Source organism: Sarcophilus harrisii, chromosome 4, assembly GCF_902635505.1.
Source record: "Sarcophilus harrisii chromosome 4, mSarHar1.11, whole genome shotgun sequence".
Classification (NCBI taxonomy): Eukaryota; Metazoa; Chordata; class Mammalia; order Dasyuromorphia; family Dasyuridae; genus Sarcophilus; species Sarcophilus harrisii.
In genome coordinates, this window is record NC_045429.1 from 31,324,892 (window position 1) to 31,339,673 (window position 14,782).

At 40.8% G+C, this 14,782-nt stretch overlaps 1 protein-coding gene across 6 annotated transcripts in view; it reads right to left on the minus strand.

The window, feature by feature from the left end:
• Positions 1–14,782, minus strand: part of LOC100917444 (mediator of DNA damage checkpoint protein 1) — a 56,345-nt gene that overhangs the window by 23,800 nt on the left and 17,763 nt on the right. For 4 of the 6 annotated variants that reach the window (XM_031969295.1, XM_031969299.1, XM_031969297.1 and 1 more), the window contains 4 exons: positions 13,834–13,935; positions 12,905–13,030; positions 6,144–6,248; positions 3,622–3,726 (listed from right to left, as the gene is read on the minus strand). In XM_031969295.1, the coding sequence (XP_031825155.1) occupies positions 3,622–3,726; positions 6,144–6,248; positions 12,905–13,030; positions 13,834–13,935 (438 nt within the window). The remainder of the gene's footprint in view (positions 1–3,621; positions 3,727–6,143; positions 6,249–12,904; positions 13,031–13,833; positions 13,936–14,782) is intronic. The other 2 variants (XM_031969296.1, XM_031969300.1) reach the window with 2 other exon arrangements.

The following is a 14,782-nucleotide window of genomic DNA, read 5'->3' on the forward strand; positions in this document are numbered from 1 at the left end:
TTGTATCCTGGAAAAGCTTTGGTTTGGACCAATGGTGCATATTTTACAGATTGATGGGGTGGAATAGGACTGCCCAAATCAAATTTCCCCTCAATTTTCTGCTAATTTTGGCAGCATTGATTTCATTTTGCAAAAAAGGTTTAATTCCATGTAGTCAAAATTATCTGTTTTAATTCCTGAGATATTGTTATTCTTACAAAGACGAAAAACCATGAGGGAAGTCTGCAAGGACTTGAGACAGTGCCAAATGGCAATATTCTGCTCAGGGCAGGAGGGGAGACATGATGTGATAGGAGGATGACAGGTAAGGCCTGGTTAACAAGGACCTGGTTAAGATAAGAAGGAACTGGGTAACAGAGACCTGGGAGACGGGGTCTCTTAAAACTCAAAATTTAACCTTTTGAGTTTTTAGGGCCCTGACAGTTGATGCCCACTCAAGGGTAATCCTCTGAATCAGAGATTCCAAGCTTTCTTATGGTGATTCATCTGAAATCACTAGAAGTAAAGGAAAGCTTCACTCAATGAAAGAGGCAAATACACTGAGACACACACTTCCCGCTTTTCTTCTATCTTTTTCCAACCACCAAGTATTTATGTACTTGGAAGGAGCTGCCGGTGCCAGAAAGCATAAAGGGACATGTCCTTTTTGGTGTTGGAGCCTCCCAGAGGGCCAGATTAATTAGCTTTGGAAAAAATGAGCGGGAGCCAACTCTTTTACTGGTACTTGGAAGGTCCCCTGAGGCCCCAAATGGGCTAGTTGCCATGCTTTGGAATGCCCTGTTGACAATGTAAAATTTTTCCTGTCTCCTAAACACCAAGGTACCCTCCCCTAACTTTCCGTTCATCCACATCTTTTAAGGCTTTTGGGAAAGTGGAACCCAGGATGTTGGCAAGGGCCAATAACATTTGTCTCAAATTTTGCTTCTTGATTTGGGGAAAAAGTTTTTCTTTCAAACAAACTTATCCATTTAACTTCCTGAGAACAAAAAAAAAAAAAAAAAGAGGGATCCCCAAAAGAACTGAACAGTCTTTGAATTTAATGATATTCAAGTGGGAGAAAGCATGATGTGGCATGAGGGGTAAAGATGGGACACAAGTACCGGGAGAGAAGAAAAGAAAGGAGGGGGTAAGACAGAAAGGATATGGATAAAGTAGTGACATGAGGTCCCTAAAAGCACAAGTACCGGACATTTGAGGCCCTTAACCTGTCTTCTCAAGTTACCCTCTGGACAGGAGGGTCCATACTGCCTTTGGTGTTGATCCATTGGGACCTAACACAAAGAAAAATTTCCAGAGAAAAGAGGCATCCCTGGGCAACACCCCTAACTTGCTCCCAATCCCTGCTGCCCTCTATGGCCTTTAACCCATCTGCCCAGTCCTGAAGAATATAAAATCTCCTTTGTGTGGCGTTGGGTCCCCAAAGCACAAGACTTAACCAGCCATAGAAGGGTTGGCGAAGAGTAGTCTCTGTCCTTGTACTCATAGGAAGTGACAACTTGAGTCAAAGCTAGCAGGCCAGTTAATTTCAATCCTCAGGTAATGCTAAAGGAGATAAGGAATGTCTCTTCCGCCCCTCAACTTAATGCCCCGCCTGACCACCTGGCTCAAATTCCTTTTCCACCTTTAAGTGCCGGGGTTTTAAGGGGAAAAGCCTTAGGATCCCTGTCCCTGCATTTTTTCCCAAATTTTCGATTGATTTTTTTTGTAAAAGGTTTAATTTCATGTAATAAAATTTATCCAAACTTACTGGAAATTACAATTGTTAAAAAGATGAAAAACTAAAGGGTTCCCTAAGGACGGAGACAGGCCAAAGGGATATGATACATTCAGCTCATAAGAGGAAGATAGGATGTGGCATGATGGGCAAAGATGTGCCCCACCCGGGAAGAAGACAAAACACAAAAGCTGAATAAGGCAAAAGGATTTAACAGAAAGCCCACCTAAAACTCGTACCTTTGACAGAGCTTGGGGACTGAAGGATGTTCGTGCCCGAAAAGATCCTTAAATTTGTGTTGATGCTTCTGAACCACAGAAAGAAAGCTTCAGTCAGAAAAGGAAGGCAGGCACAGGAACAAATACATCCTAACCCCCACTTCTTGTTGAACTCGTCCCTCCTTCCATAAATCAATGGGCCTTTCCATTGCCAGCGAATAAGAAAAATGATTTTGTGGCATTTAGTCCCAAACAGACAAAACCGCCCAGAAAGGCGGCAGAGCAAACACCCTCCTTGATATGGAGCACAACTCCTGTTTGAATCAACACAGTCAGACCGGGCTCTTTGGGAATGCCTTTGGGGAGCAGGGGCTGTCTTCCTGTCTCCCCCACACTGATCCCCTCCCCAAGTGGCTCTAGATTTCCTTTGTATCCTGGAAAGCTTTTGTTTGGACCAATGGTGCATATTTTTACAGATTATGGGGTAATAGGACGAAATCAAACCCCTCAATTTTCTGCTAATTTTGGCAGCATTGATTTCATTTTGCAAAAAAGTTTTAATTCCATGTAGTCAAAATTATCTGTTTTAATTCCTGAGATATTGTTATTCTTACAAAGACGAAAAACCATGAGGGAAGTCTGCAAGGACTTGAGACAGTGCCAGTAAGCATATATTCTGCTCAGGTGACAGGAGGGAGACATGATGTGATAGGAGGATGACAGGTAAGGCCTGGTTAACAAGGACCTGGTTAAGATAAGAAGGAAGTGGGTAACAGAGACCTGAGCAGAGACAGGAGGTCTCTTAAAACTCAAATATCTTGAACACTGACAGTTTTTGAGGGCCCCGACGTTGATGCCCCCAAGGGAATCCTCTGAATCAAGGATTCCAACTTTCTTTTATTCACCCAAAAATCACTAGAAGTGAAACTTCACTCAATAAAGAGGCAAATACACTAAAACACTTCCCTGACCTTCAAATCTTTCCAAGACACTTGCCTAAAGTATTATATGTACTTGGAAGGAGCTGCTCAGGTGCCAGAAAGCATAAGAGGGGACATGTCCTTTTGTGTGGTGTTGGGTCCCAGGGGCCAGATCTAATTAGCTTTGGAAAGGGAAATGGGAGACAGGAGCCAACTCTTTTACTGGTACTTGGAAGGAAAAACTCCCGTGTAGAAGCCAGCACAAAGTGGGTCAGGCCTGCTTTGGGGAATGCCCGTTTGACAATGTAAAATGTTTTTCCTGTCTCCCCTAAACACATGGTACCCTCCACCTAACTGGCCCTAAATTCACTCAGCATCTTTAAGTGCTTTTGTTGGGCTAATGGTGGATATTCTTGCAGGTTTATATGGTGGAACAAGAGTGCCAGGATCAACATTTCCCCCAGTCTCTTGCGAATTTTGGCTTCTTAGATTTGGTTTGTGAAAAAATGTTTTACTTTCATGTAATCAAACTTATCCATTTAACCCGATATCCTTTTAAAATAAATGATGAAAAGACAGAGGGACTCCCCCAAAGAACTGATACATTGTCTTTAGAATTATATGATATTCAAGTGATAGGAGAAAGACATGATGTGGCATGAGGGGTAAAGATGGGACACAAGTACCTGAGAGAAGACAAAGAAGAGGAGGGGGTAAGAAGAAAGGATATGGAAAAGGTAGGCATGAGGTCACCTAAAAGCACAAGTACCTGGGACAGAGCTTTGAGGAGCCCTTACACCTGATGCTCTCTCAAAGTTACTCCTCTGGACAGGAGGGTCCATACTGCCTTGTGGTGTTGATCCATGTGGAGTCACTGCAGCAAAGAAAATTCGTCAGAGAAAAGGCAGATGCCCTGGGCGCACCTCCCCAATCTTGTTCTCATTTTTTTCAAGATCCCCTGCCTGCCCTCTATGCACCTTTAATCATCTGCTCAGGTGCCTGCAAGAAAAAGGGAAATCTCCTTTTGTGGCTGTTGGGGTCCCCAAAGCACATAGACTTAACCACCATAGAAGGGGGGCAGACAGGGTGATCTCTGTCCCTTGTACTCATAAAGTACAATTAAAAGCTAGCATGGCCAAATTTTGTCAATCCTCAGGTAATTAGGAGGAGATAATGGGAATGCCTTCCTGTCTCCCTGCCAATCCCCCCAAGATCTCACCGGCTCTAAATTCCTCTTTACCTTTGAATTTCTTGGGTGTTTATGGGGAAAATAGGGTGTTGGATCACCTGTCCCTGCATTTTTTTTCCTGCAAATTTTGGCTGCATTGATTTTGTTTGTGCAAAGGTTTTAATTTCTGAATAAAATTTATCCATTTAATTATAGAAATTAAAATTGTTAAAAAGATAAAACTAAAGGGTTCCCAAGAGACGGAGACAGAGCCAATAGGTGATAGAACATTCACTCATAAAGGAAGATGGATGTGGCATGATGGGCAAAGATGTGCCCTGGGCACCCAGGGAGAAAAAAAACACAAAATGAATAAGGCAAGAAGGTTTACAGACATGAAAGTCACCTAAAAACTCAAGTACCTTTGACAGAGCTTGGAGGAGGACGACGTGATCTCTCTCAAGAACCGCCTCTGGACAGAAGATCCTGCCAATTTTGGATGTTGTTTTGAACCACTAAAAGCAAAGGAAAGCTTCAGTCAGAAAAGGGGGCGGCAACAAAACAAATAATCCCTAACCCTTCCTTTTGTTAAAAAGAACTCTGTCTAAGCCTTCCATCGCATAATGGGCCTTTTCCATTAGCAAAGAAAAAAAACATTTGGTGGCATTTGGGAGTCCCAGAACAGACAGACTTAACCAGCCCAGAGAAAGTATGTCAGAGACAAGAGCTAAACCTCTCCTTGTTTAACCAACCCTGTTTAGAAGTCAACACAGCAGACCTTGTCTCTTTTGGGAATGCCTTTGGGGGACATGGAGGCTGTCTCTTCCTGTCTCCCCTCACATCGGGGTCCCTCGATTCAAGTGGCTCTAGATTTGCCTTTGTATCCTGGAAATGCTTTTGGTTTGGACCAATGGTGCATATTACAATTGATGGGGTGGAATAGGACTCCAAATCAAATTTCCCTATTTTCCTAATTTTGGCAGCATTGATTTCATTGCAAAAAGTTTTAATTCCATGTAGTCAAAATTATCTGTTTTAATTCCTGAAATTTTATTCTTAAAAGCCAAAAACCATGAGGGGAAGTCGCGGGATTGAGACAGTGCAAAAATATATCTCCGGTGACAGGAGGGAGACAGGATGTGATAAGGAGGATGACAGGTAAGGCCTGGTTAACAAGGACCTGGTTAAGATAAGAAGGAACTGGGTAACAGAGACCTGAGCAGAGACAGGAGGTCTCTTAAAACTCAAATATCTTGAACACTGACAGTTTTTTTTGAGGAACCCTGACAGTTGATGCCCACTCAAGGGTAATCCTCTGAATAAGAGATTCCAAGCTTTCTTATGGTGATTCATCTGGAATCACTAGAAGTAAAGGAAAGTTTCACTCAATGAAAGAGGCAAATACACTGAGAACAACTTCCCTGACTTTTCCCTCTTCTTTCCAGAGACCCTTGTTAAGTATTGTATTCGGAAGGAGCTCCGGTGCCAGAAAACATGAGGGGACACGCCTTTTTGTGGTGTTGAGGAGCCTCCCAGAGGGCCAGTCTCAGTTTTTGGAAAGGGAAATGGGAGACAGGAGCCAACTCTTTTACTGGTACTGGGAAGGAAAAACTCCCGTGTAGAAGCCAGCACAAGTGGGCTCAGTTGCCTATGCTTTGGGAATGCCCGTGCTTGACAATGTAAAATGTTTTTTCCTGTCTCCCAAACACATGGTACCCTCCACCTAACTGGCCCTAGATTTCTCAATTTTTGGGGCTTTTGGTTTAAAAATGGTGGATATTCTTGGGGTTTAAAAGGGGAAAAAATGCGGATCAAATTTCCCCAGTTCCTGAATTTTTGGCTTCTTAGATTTGGTTTGGAAAAAATGTTTTCTTTCGAATCAAACTTTCCATTTAACTTCCTGAGATATCAAAGAAAATAAATGATGAAAAGACAAGGGACTCCCCAAAGCGTAATTGTCTTTAGAATTATATGATATTCAAGGAAGGAAAAGACATGATGTGGCATGAGGGGTAAAGATGGGACACAAGTACCTGAGAGAGAGAAGACAAAGAAGAGGAGGGGGTAAGACAGAAAGGATATGGATAAGAGTAGTGACATGAGGTCACCTAAAAGCACAGTACCTGGGACAGAGCTTTGAGGAGCCCTTACACCTGATGCTCTCTCAAAGTTACTCCTCTGGACAGGAGGGTCCATACTGCCTTGTGGTGTTGATCCATGTGGAGTCACTAGACAGCAAAGAAAAACTTCAGTCAGAGAAAGGGAGACCCCTGGGACAACCTCCTGAATCTTGTTCTCTTTTTCGAGATCCCCCTAAGCCCCTCTGAGCCTTTAATCATCCTCAGGTGCCTGCAAGAATATAAGGGGAAATTCCTTTGTGGCTGTTGGGGTCCCCCAAAGCACAAGACAACCAGCCATAGAAGGGGGGTGGGACAGGGGAATTCTGTCCTTGTCTCATAGGGAAGTGACAACGGTCAAAGCCGGCCAGAATTAATTTAATCCTCGGTAATGCTGGAGGAGTAATGGGAATCTCTTCCTGTCTCCCTGCAACCTTAAGTGCCCCCGCCTCAAGATCTCACCTGGCTCTAAATTCCTCTTTCCACCTTTGAAGTGCTTGTGGTGTTTATGGAGGTAAAATAGGGCTGCTTAGGATCACCTGTCCCTGCATTTTTTTTCCTGCAAATTTTGGCTGCATTGATTTTGTTTGTGCAAAAGGTTTTAATTTCATGTAATAAAATTTATCCATTTAACTTACTGAGAAATTACAATTGTTAAAAAAGATGAAAAACTAAAGGAGTTCCCTAAGAGACAGGAGACAGAGCCAATAGGTGATATGATACATTCAGCTCATAAGAGGAAGATAGGATGTGGCATGATGGGCAAAGATGTGCCCTGGGCACCCGAGGGAGAGAAGACAAAACACAAAGCTGAATAAGGCAAGAAGGATTTACAGACATAGAAAGTCACCTAAAACTCAAGTACCTTTGACAGAGCTTGGAGGAGGACTGACAGCTGATGCTCTCTCAAGACTCGTCCTCTGGACAGAAGATCCTGTACCAATTTGTGATGTTGATGCTTCTGAAGCCACTAGAAAGCAAAGGAAAGCTTCAGTCAGAAAAGGAGGCAGACGCACAGGAACAAATACATCCCTAACCCTTCACTTCTTGTTAAAAGAACTCTGTCTAAGCCTTCCATGCAGACATCAATGGGCCTTTCCCATGTGCCAGCGACATAAGAAAGGATAGCACATTTGTGTGGCATTTGGGAGTCCCCAGAACAGACAGACTTAACCAGCCCAGAGAAAGTATGTCAGAGACAAGAGCTAACCCTCCTTGTACTCATAGGAAGCGACAACTCCTGTTTAGAAGTCAACACAGTCAGACTCAGTTGTCTCTGCTTTGGGAATGCCTTTGGGAGACAGTGGAGGCTGTCTCTTCCTGTCTCCCTTAACACATCGGTGATCCCATCTCAAGATTCCAAGTGGCTCTAGATTTGCCTTTGTATCCTGGAAATGCTTTTGGATTTGGACCAATGGTGCATATTGTTACAGATTGATGGGGTGGAATAGGACTGCCCAAATCAAATTTCCCCTCAATTTTCTGCTAATTTTGGCCATTATTTCATTTTCAAAAAGTTTTAATTCCATGTAGTCAAAATTATCTGTTTTAATTTAGATATTGTTATTCTTCAAAGACAAAAACCGAAAGCTCAAGGACTTGAGAGTGCCAAAAGCATATATTCTGCTCAGGTGAAGGGAGGAACATGATGTGATGGAGGATGACGGAAGGCCTGGTTAACAAGGACCTGGAAAGATGAGGAATGGGTAACAGGGGCCGAGCAGGGGAGGTCTCTTAAAACTCAAAATATCTTGAACACTGACAGTTTTTTTGAGGAACCCTGAATTGGCCCCCAAGGGTAATCCTCTGAATAAGAGATTCCAAGCTTTCTTATGGTGATTCATCTGGAATCACTAGAAGTAAAGCTTCACTCTAAAGAGGCAAATACTAGACACAACTTCCCTGATTTTCTCATATCTTTTCCAGAGACCTTGCCAAAGTATTTATTACGGAAGGACTGCTCTGCCGAAAACATAGGGGACAGGTCCTTTGTGTGGTGTGAGGCCTCCCCAGAGGGGAGCCAGCTTTGTTTTGGAAAGGGAAATGGGAGCAGGGCCAACTCTTTTACTGGTACTGGGAAGGGAAAAACCCGGTGAACCAGCACAAGTGGGCTCAGTTTATCTTTGGGGAATGCCGTGCTTGACAATGTAAAATGTTTTCCTGTCTCCCCTAAACACAATACCCTCCACCCAACTTCCCGTTCATCTCAGCATCTTTTAAGTCTTTTGGTTTGGGCTAATGGTGGTATTCCTGAGGTTTATTTGGGGAACAAGAGTGCCAGGATAACTTTGCCCTTTTCCCCCCATTTTTTCTTCAAGGGAAAAAATTGGAATTTTTTACCCCAAAATTCCTATCGGAAATTTTAAAAAACAAGTGAAAGGGTCCCCCAATCTTCCCTAATTTTTAGTTTAAAATTTTTGGATTTTAAAATTTTTTTTGGGTAAATAAAACCAAAACGAAACTTTTTTTTCCCCAGTCCTTTTTCTTTAATTTTAAAAATTTGGTTTTTGGATAAAAATTATTTTAAAAATTTAAATTTAACCGGGAAAAAATTTTAAAAAAAAAAAAAAAATTTGGGTCCCCTTTTAAATTTGTTTTAAAATGAAAAATTTTTGAAATTTAAAAATTTTTTGGGAAAATAAAGGGAAAAAAAAAAAATAAAAAAAGGGAATTTGGGGAAAATTAAAATTTAAGAAAAAATGCCCAAAGGGGTAAATTTGGGACCAAAAGGGTTTCCTTTTGGGGGGGGGATTAAAAAAAGGGGGGCTGCGGGACCGGGGGAACCTTTTAAATTCCCTTTTTTCCAAAGTTTTCCCTAAAACCCTGTCCCTGGGGGGAAAATCCTTGGGTTTTTCCCCTAAAGGGGAAAAAGGGGGACATCCCCGGAGAAAGGGAGGGGGAACCCGGTTTCCCCTTCGGAATTTAACCCCGTTTCCCAAAAAAAAATGGGAAGGTCCTCCCGAAAAAAAAATTTTTTTGGCCTGTTTATCCCCAAAAGCGTTGAAAATGGCGAATTTTCATTTTGGTAAAAAAAGTTTTAAAAATTTAAATAAAATTTTCCATTTCCTTTGGAAGTAAAAGAAAAAATGGGAAAAAACCCAAAAATTTAGGGGGAAAAAGTAAATTTAAAGAACCCCTTTTTTTTTTAAAGGGGAAAAAATTTAAAGGGTTTCCTTTTTTCCCCCCTTTTGCGGGGGGTTTTTTTGCAAAATTTAAAAAACCCAAAAAATTTAAACCCTTTTTCGAAAAAATTTTAAATAAAAAGGTGAAAAAAACCCCAAAAAATTTTTTGGGCCCAAAATGAAGTTTTTTAAAAAGTTTCAAAAGGGGAGGGGGAAAAAAGGGAAAATTTCCTTTGTTGGAGGAAACAAAAAAAAAGGGAAAAAAAACCAAAAATTCCCTTTAAACAAAAAACCCTGCAAAAGAGGGAACCCTGCCTATTTTTCAGGGCAAACCCGGGTAAATGGGTTTAAACGGTAATTTCCAAACCCTTGGGAAAAGGGAAGTTCAAGAGGAAGGGGAAAGGCCTTTAAAATTTCTTTTTTTGGAAACCCTGGTTTTTAAAATTTAAATAATTTCGGGAACCAATAATTTGGGATGGGGATCCCAAAGGAAACTCCAGAAAAAACCCCAAGAAAGGGGGAAAACCTAAAAAAAAACCCCCCAACCCTTTAAAAGAAAAGTAAAAATTGGAAAAGGGCGGGTCCCAAAACTAAAACCCTTTTTTTCCCAATTTCCCAAAGGGACCCAAAGGGCCTTTTTTTTAAAAAAAAAAGATTTTAAAGGGAAAATTGGAAATTTGGGAAACTGGGCCCCAAAATTTTAGAATTGGGGCTTTTTTTGAAAAAAATTTTTTTTTAAACAATTACATTTTAATGGGGGTTTTTTCTTACAAAGGGAAAATGGGTGGTGAAGGCAGGTTAAATTTGCCGGGAAAAACCCAAAATTTTTTTTGGAAAAAAATTTAAAAACCCTTTTTTAAAACAAACCCTAAAAAAATTTTTAAAAATTATAAAAACCCAAAATTTTTTTTAGAATTTTTTAATTTGGGGGATGGTTAGAAAAAGTAACCGAATAAAAAAAAAAAAGAAAAAAATGAAAAAACCCCGATTTTTTTTAAAAGAAATTTGGGCAAAGGTTGGGAAAGGGAGTTCCAGGGGGAAAAAGGGGGAAAATCCTTTGGGGGGGGACCCAAAGGGGAGGACAAAAAACTTAAAGGTGGGGGAGCAACCCTCCCCTTTCTTTGGGAAAATCCCGGAAAAAGAAAAAGTGGGGGGCCCTGGGGCCCCCCCTTTTGCCTTTTAAAATTCCCGCCTTTTTTAAATTTTCCTGTCAAAAATAAAAATTTTGTTTTGGGCCCCAAAGAAAAACCCCCTTTGGGGTTTTGAAGGGGGTGCCCCAAACCCCTTTAAACTTTCCCCTTTTGGGAATTAATTGGGTTTTAAAACTATTTAAATTTTTCTTCCGTTTTTCCCAATTTTAATTAAAAAAATCCAAAAACCTTTTCTTTTTAAAAAAAGTGGGAAAAAAAGCTTTTAATGGGGGAAAAATTTTTTAAAAGGGAAAGGGGGGGTAAGAAAAATTTGGGAAAAAAAAAAACCAAAAAAAAGAAAAGGGAAAAACTAAAGGGCCCTATAGCCCAAAGGGGGGGAAGGGTCCTTCCCTCCCGGGGGAAAAGGGGTGGGCATGGCAAAAAATTCGCAGAAAAGAGGAAGGCAAAAAAACCCTAACTTTTTCAAAAATTTTTAACCTTAACCGGCCTTTTATGCCGAAATTAAGAAACCCTTTGGGGTTTGGGGGCCCCAAAAATTTAGTTACCACAAAGAAAAAGGGAAGGAAGCCCTTTAAAGGAAGGGGCACAGGCAAAATTCCCAATTTTAACTAGTTTCTGTTTTAAACCTTTTCCCCTTCAAAAAAATTTCGTTTTAGCTTTTAAATTTCCCCCAATTTTGGGTAGGAAAAAAAAATTTTTTGAGAAATTGAAAAGTTTAAAATTTTTCAAACCCAAATTTTTGTTTTTTTGAAAATTTTGGGGGCAAAGGTTTAACGTTTTTCCATAACAGGAAAAATTTTAAAAAAAGGGAAACCCTGGATTTGGAAACGGGAAAGGGGGTTAAATAATTCCCCATTTTTTTAGGGTAAGGATTTCCCAAAATCAAAAATTCCAACTTGAAAAAAAACATAAACCCAAAAAAAAATGGACAATCGTTTTTTAAAATTTTTGGGGCAAAAATTTTGGGAAATTCCCTGAAAAAGGGGACTTTTTTTGAGGGCCCGGGGGGAACAAAAGGAAAGGGGTCAGGGCCCAAAAACCCGGGGAAAACCTTAACCCCACGGGAAAAGCTCTTAAAAACCCGACATTTTTTGGGGCCCCCAAAATTCAAACCCCCAATAAATTCCAATTTTTAATGTTTATTTCCCAAAAGGTTACCCAAAAAATTTGAAAAACCTTTTCCCCTTTTCCCCAACCCTTTTTTTAAAAGGGTAAAAGGTTTTGTTTCTCCCCCGGGAATTTTTGGGAAAAAAGGGGAGGTTTTCCTTCCCCAAAAACCCTGGGTCCCACCCTTTTTTTTTCCCTTTGGGGTTTGGTTTTTTTACAAATTTGGGGAAAAAAAGGGGGAAAAAAATAGAAATTTTAAAATTTCCCCCTTTTTCAATTTTGGCCAGATTTATTTAAAAAGGGCCCCCGGGTTTTGTTTTTTCCTAGAAAATTTTTTTAAAAAAGGGAATTAAAACAAACCCCCCTAATTTTTTTAAAAAGGAAAGCAAGAAAATTTAAAGGGAAAAACTTTTTTTAAAAAAGGGAAAAAGACTAAAAAGGGCCCAAAAGGGAAAAGGGGGTGAAAAGGTTTTTTAGGGAGTGAAATTTGGCAAAAACCCCCGAAAAGAATTTAATTTTAAAAAGTGTTCTCTTCCCCTAAAAAAGTTCCTATTTTTTTTTCCTTTTTTTTTTTAAAAAAAATTCAAAGAAAATTTTCCCTGGGGCTCTAGTTTTTTTAGAACTGGGTTTCCTTTTTTGGTTTTAAAAAATTTAAAATTTAAAGGGAAAAAAAAAACCCCTTTACCCAAAAAAGGGAAACCCGAGAAGGGGGGCACCCAGGGGAGCAACCAAGGGGCAAAAAGGTTTTCGCAAAACCAAAAGGGTACCTTAAAGCTGAAAATTGGGAATTTTTTCTTGACCCCTTTAAAGGGCCCCCTAAAACTTTGGAAATTTTTTTAAATTTTGGGGTTTTGGGGAAAAAGGCCGGGAACAAATTCCCCTTTTTTTTAGATTTTAAATTTGTTTTAAATTTTTAAAGGAAAACCCAAAAAAATACAATTTTTGATTTAAAACAAAAGGGAAGAACAGGGCAAGAAAGGGAAAATAAATTTGAAAAAGGAAGGGAAACGGAAAAGTAAAAGGGGGACCCAGGGGGCCCAAAGCCTGGGAACAGGGAGGGCCCCTGGTTCCCTAAAAAGTACCCCTTTTCAAGGGGTTAAGCCTTTGCCAAATGTTTTGGTTGGACAAAAAAATTTTAGGTTTGGGGGAGCCCAAATTTAAAAAATCGAAGGGCCAAGAAAAAATTAACCTTTTTTTTGTTTTAAAATTCCTTTGGGGTTTCGGCCCCAAAAGAAAATAACTTTGGGCATTTTTGGGCCCAGGGGAAAGGGGTTTGGGGGTAGGGGAACAAGGGGTAGGGTTTTGGTTCCCAAAAATCTTTAAAACAAAAAAATGGTTTTTTGCAAAAGGAATTGCAGACATAAGAAGTCACCTAAAACTCAAGTACCTTTCACAGAGCCTTGAGGAGGACTGACAGCTGATTCTCCCTCAAGATTGGTCCTCTGGACCGAAGATCCTGCACTACCATTTTGTGTTGTCGATCCCTCTGAAGTCACTAGGCAGCAAAGCAAAGCTTCAGTCAGAGAAGGAGGCAGATCCACAGGAAAAAACACATCAGTAACCCTTCACTTCTTGTCAGAGAACCCTGTCTAATCTTCTATGCAGCTATCAATGGCCCTGTCCATGTGCCAGCGACATAAGAAGGGATAGCACATTTGTGTGGGAGTTGGTAGTCCCCAGAACAGACAGATTTAACCAGCCCAGAAAAAGCATGTCAGAGACAGGAGCTAACACCTCTCCTTGTACTCATAGGAAGGGATAACTCCTGTTTAGAAGTCAACACAGTCAGACTCAGTTGTCTCTGCTTTGGGAATGCCTAGGGAAGCCAGTGGAGGCTGTCTTTTCCTGTCTCCCTTAACACATAGACGATCCCATCTCAAGATCCTAACTGGCTCTAGATTTGCCTTAGTATCCTTGAAATGCTTTTGGATTTGGACGAATGGTGCATATTATTACAGATTGATGGGGTGGAATAGGACTGCCCAAATCAAATTTCCTCTCAGTTTTCTGCTAATTTTGACAGAATTGATTTCATTTTGCAAAAAAAGTTTTAATTTCATGTAGTTAAAATTATCTGTTTAAATTCCTGAGATATTGTTATTCTTACAAAGATGAAAAATCATGGGGGAAGCCTGCAGGGACTTGAGACACTGCCAGTAAGCAATATATTCTGCTCAGGTGATAGGAGGGAGAGATGATGTGATGGGAGGGTCATAGGTAAGACCTGGTTAACAAAGGACAGGAATGGGTAAGATGAGAAGGAGCTGGGTAACAGAGACCTGAGCAGAGACAGGAGGTCACCTAACACTCAATTACCTTGAACAGAGCTTTGACGATCCATAATATATGATGCCCACTCCAGGGTGATGCTCTCAATTTTAAAATCCAAGTTGTCTTGTGATGATTCATCTGGAATCACTAGACAACAAAGGAAAGCTTCAGTCAAAGAAAGAGGCAAATGCACAAGGACACACACTTCCCTGACTCTTCTTCACACCTTTTCCAGAGACACCTGCCTAAAGCTTTGTATGCACTTGGAAGGAGCTGCTCAGGTGCCTGTAAACATAAGAGGGGACATCTTCTTTGTGTGACTGTTTAGAACTTCCCAAAGGAGCCAGATCTAACTAGCTCTGGTAAGGGAAATAGGAGACAGGAGCCAACTCCTTTACTTGTACTAGGAAGAAAAAACTCCTGTGTAGAAGCCAGCACAAGTGGGCTCAGTTGCTTATGCTTTGGGAATGCCAGTGGTTGACAATGTAAGATGTCTCTTCCTGTCTCCCTAAACACATAGGTGCCCTCCCCCCAACTGGCTCTAGATTCATCTCATCATGTTTCACATACTTTTTTGTAATATTCTTCTCTAAAATGTAATGTTCTCTGGGAGCAGGTTTCTCGGGGGGCTTCTGGACGTAGTCTTCCTTTCAGTTCAGTAATCACAAATGCAGACAGGTGTTAAAGTCCAAATCCTTTGTCTCCTTCAAAGTCTTGTCTCCTTCACTTGGGGATTGGTTAGTTTTTCTGGAGACCTTCTGGATCTTGGTTTTAGTGTTCTCCACAGGACAGCCTCCCACCACTTCTCTGTCTTCCTTTGTTCTGCCCGACTGTCTCTGAATCCAAAGATTTGTGTTTCAGCCTCCAGCCATAACAAAGGTGGAAGATGGAATGAATCTGCCTCAGCCTCTGAGAGCTTCTAGTGTGCTTGTCCTTTCTGGTCCTGAGAGCTTCTAGCTTATATGTGGTGAGTATACACCAATCATCATATCAC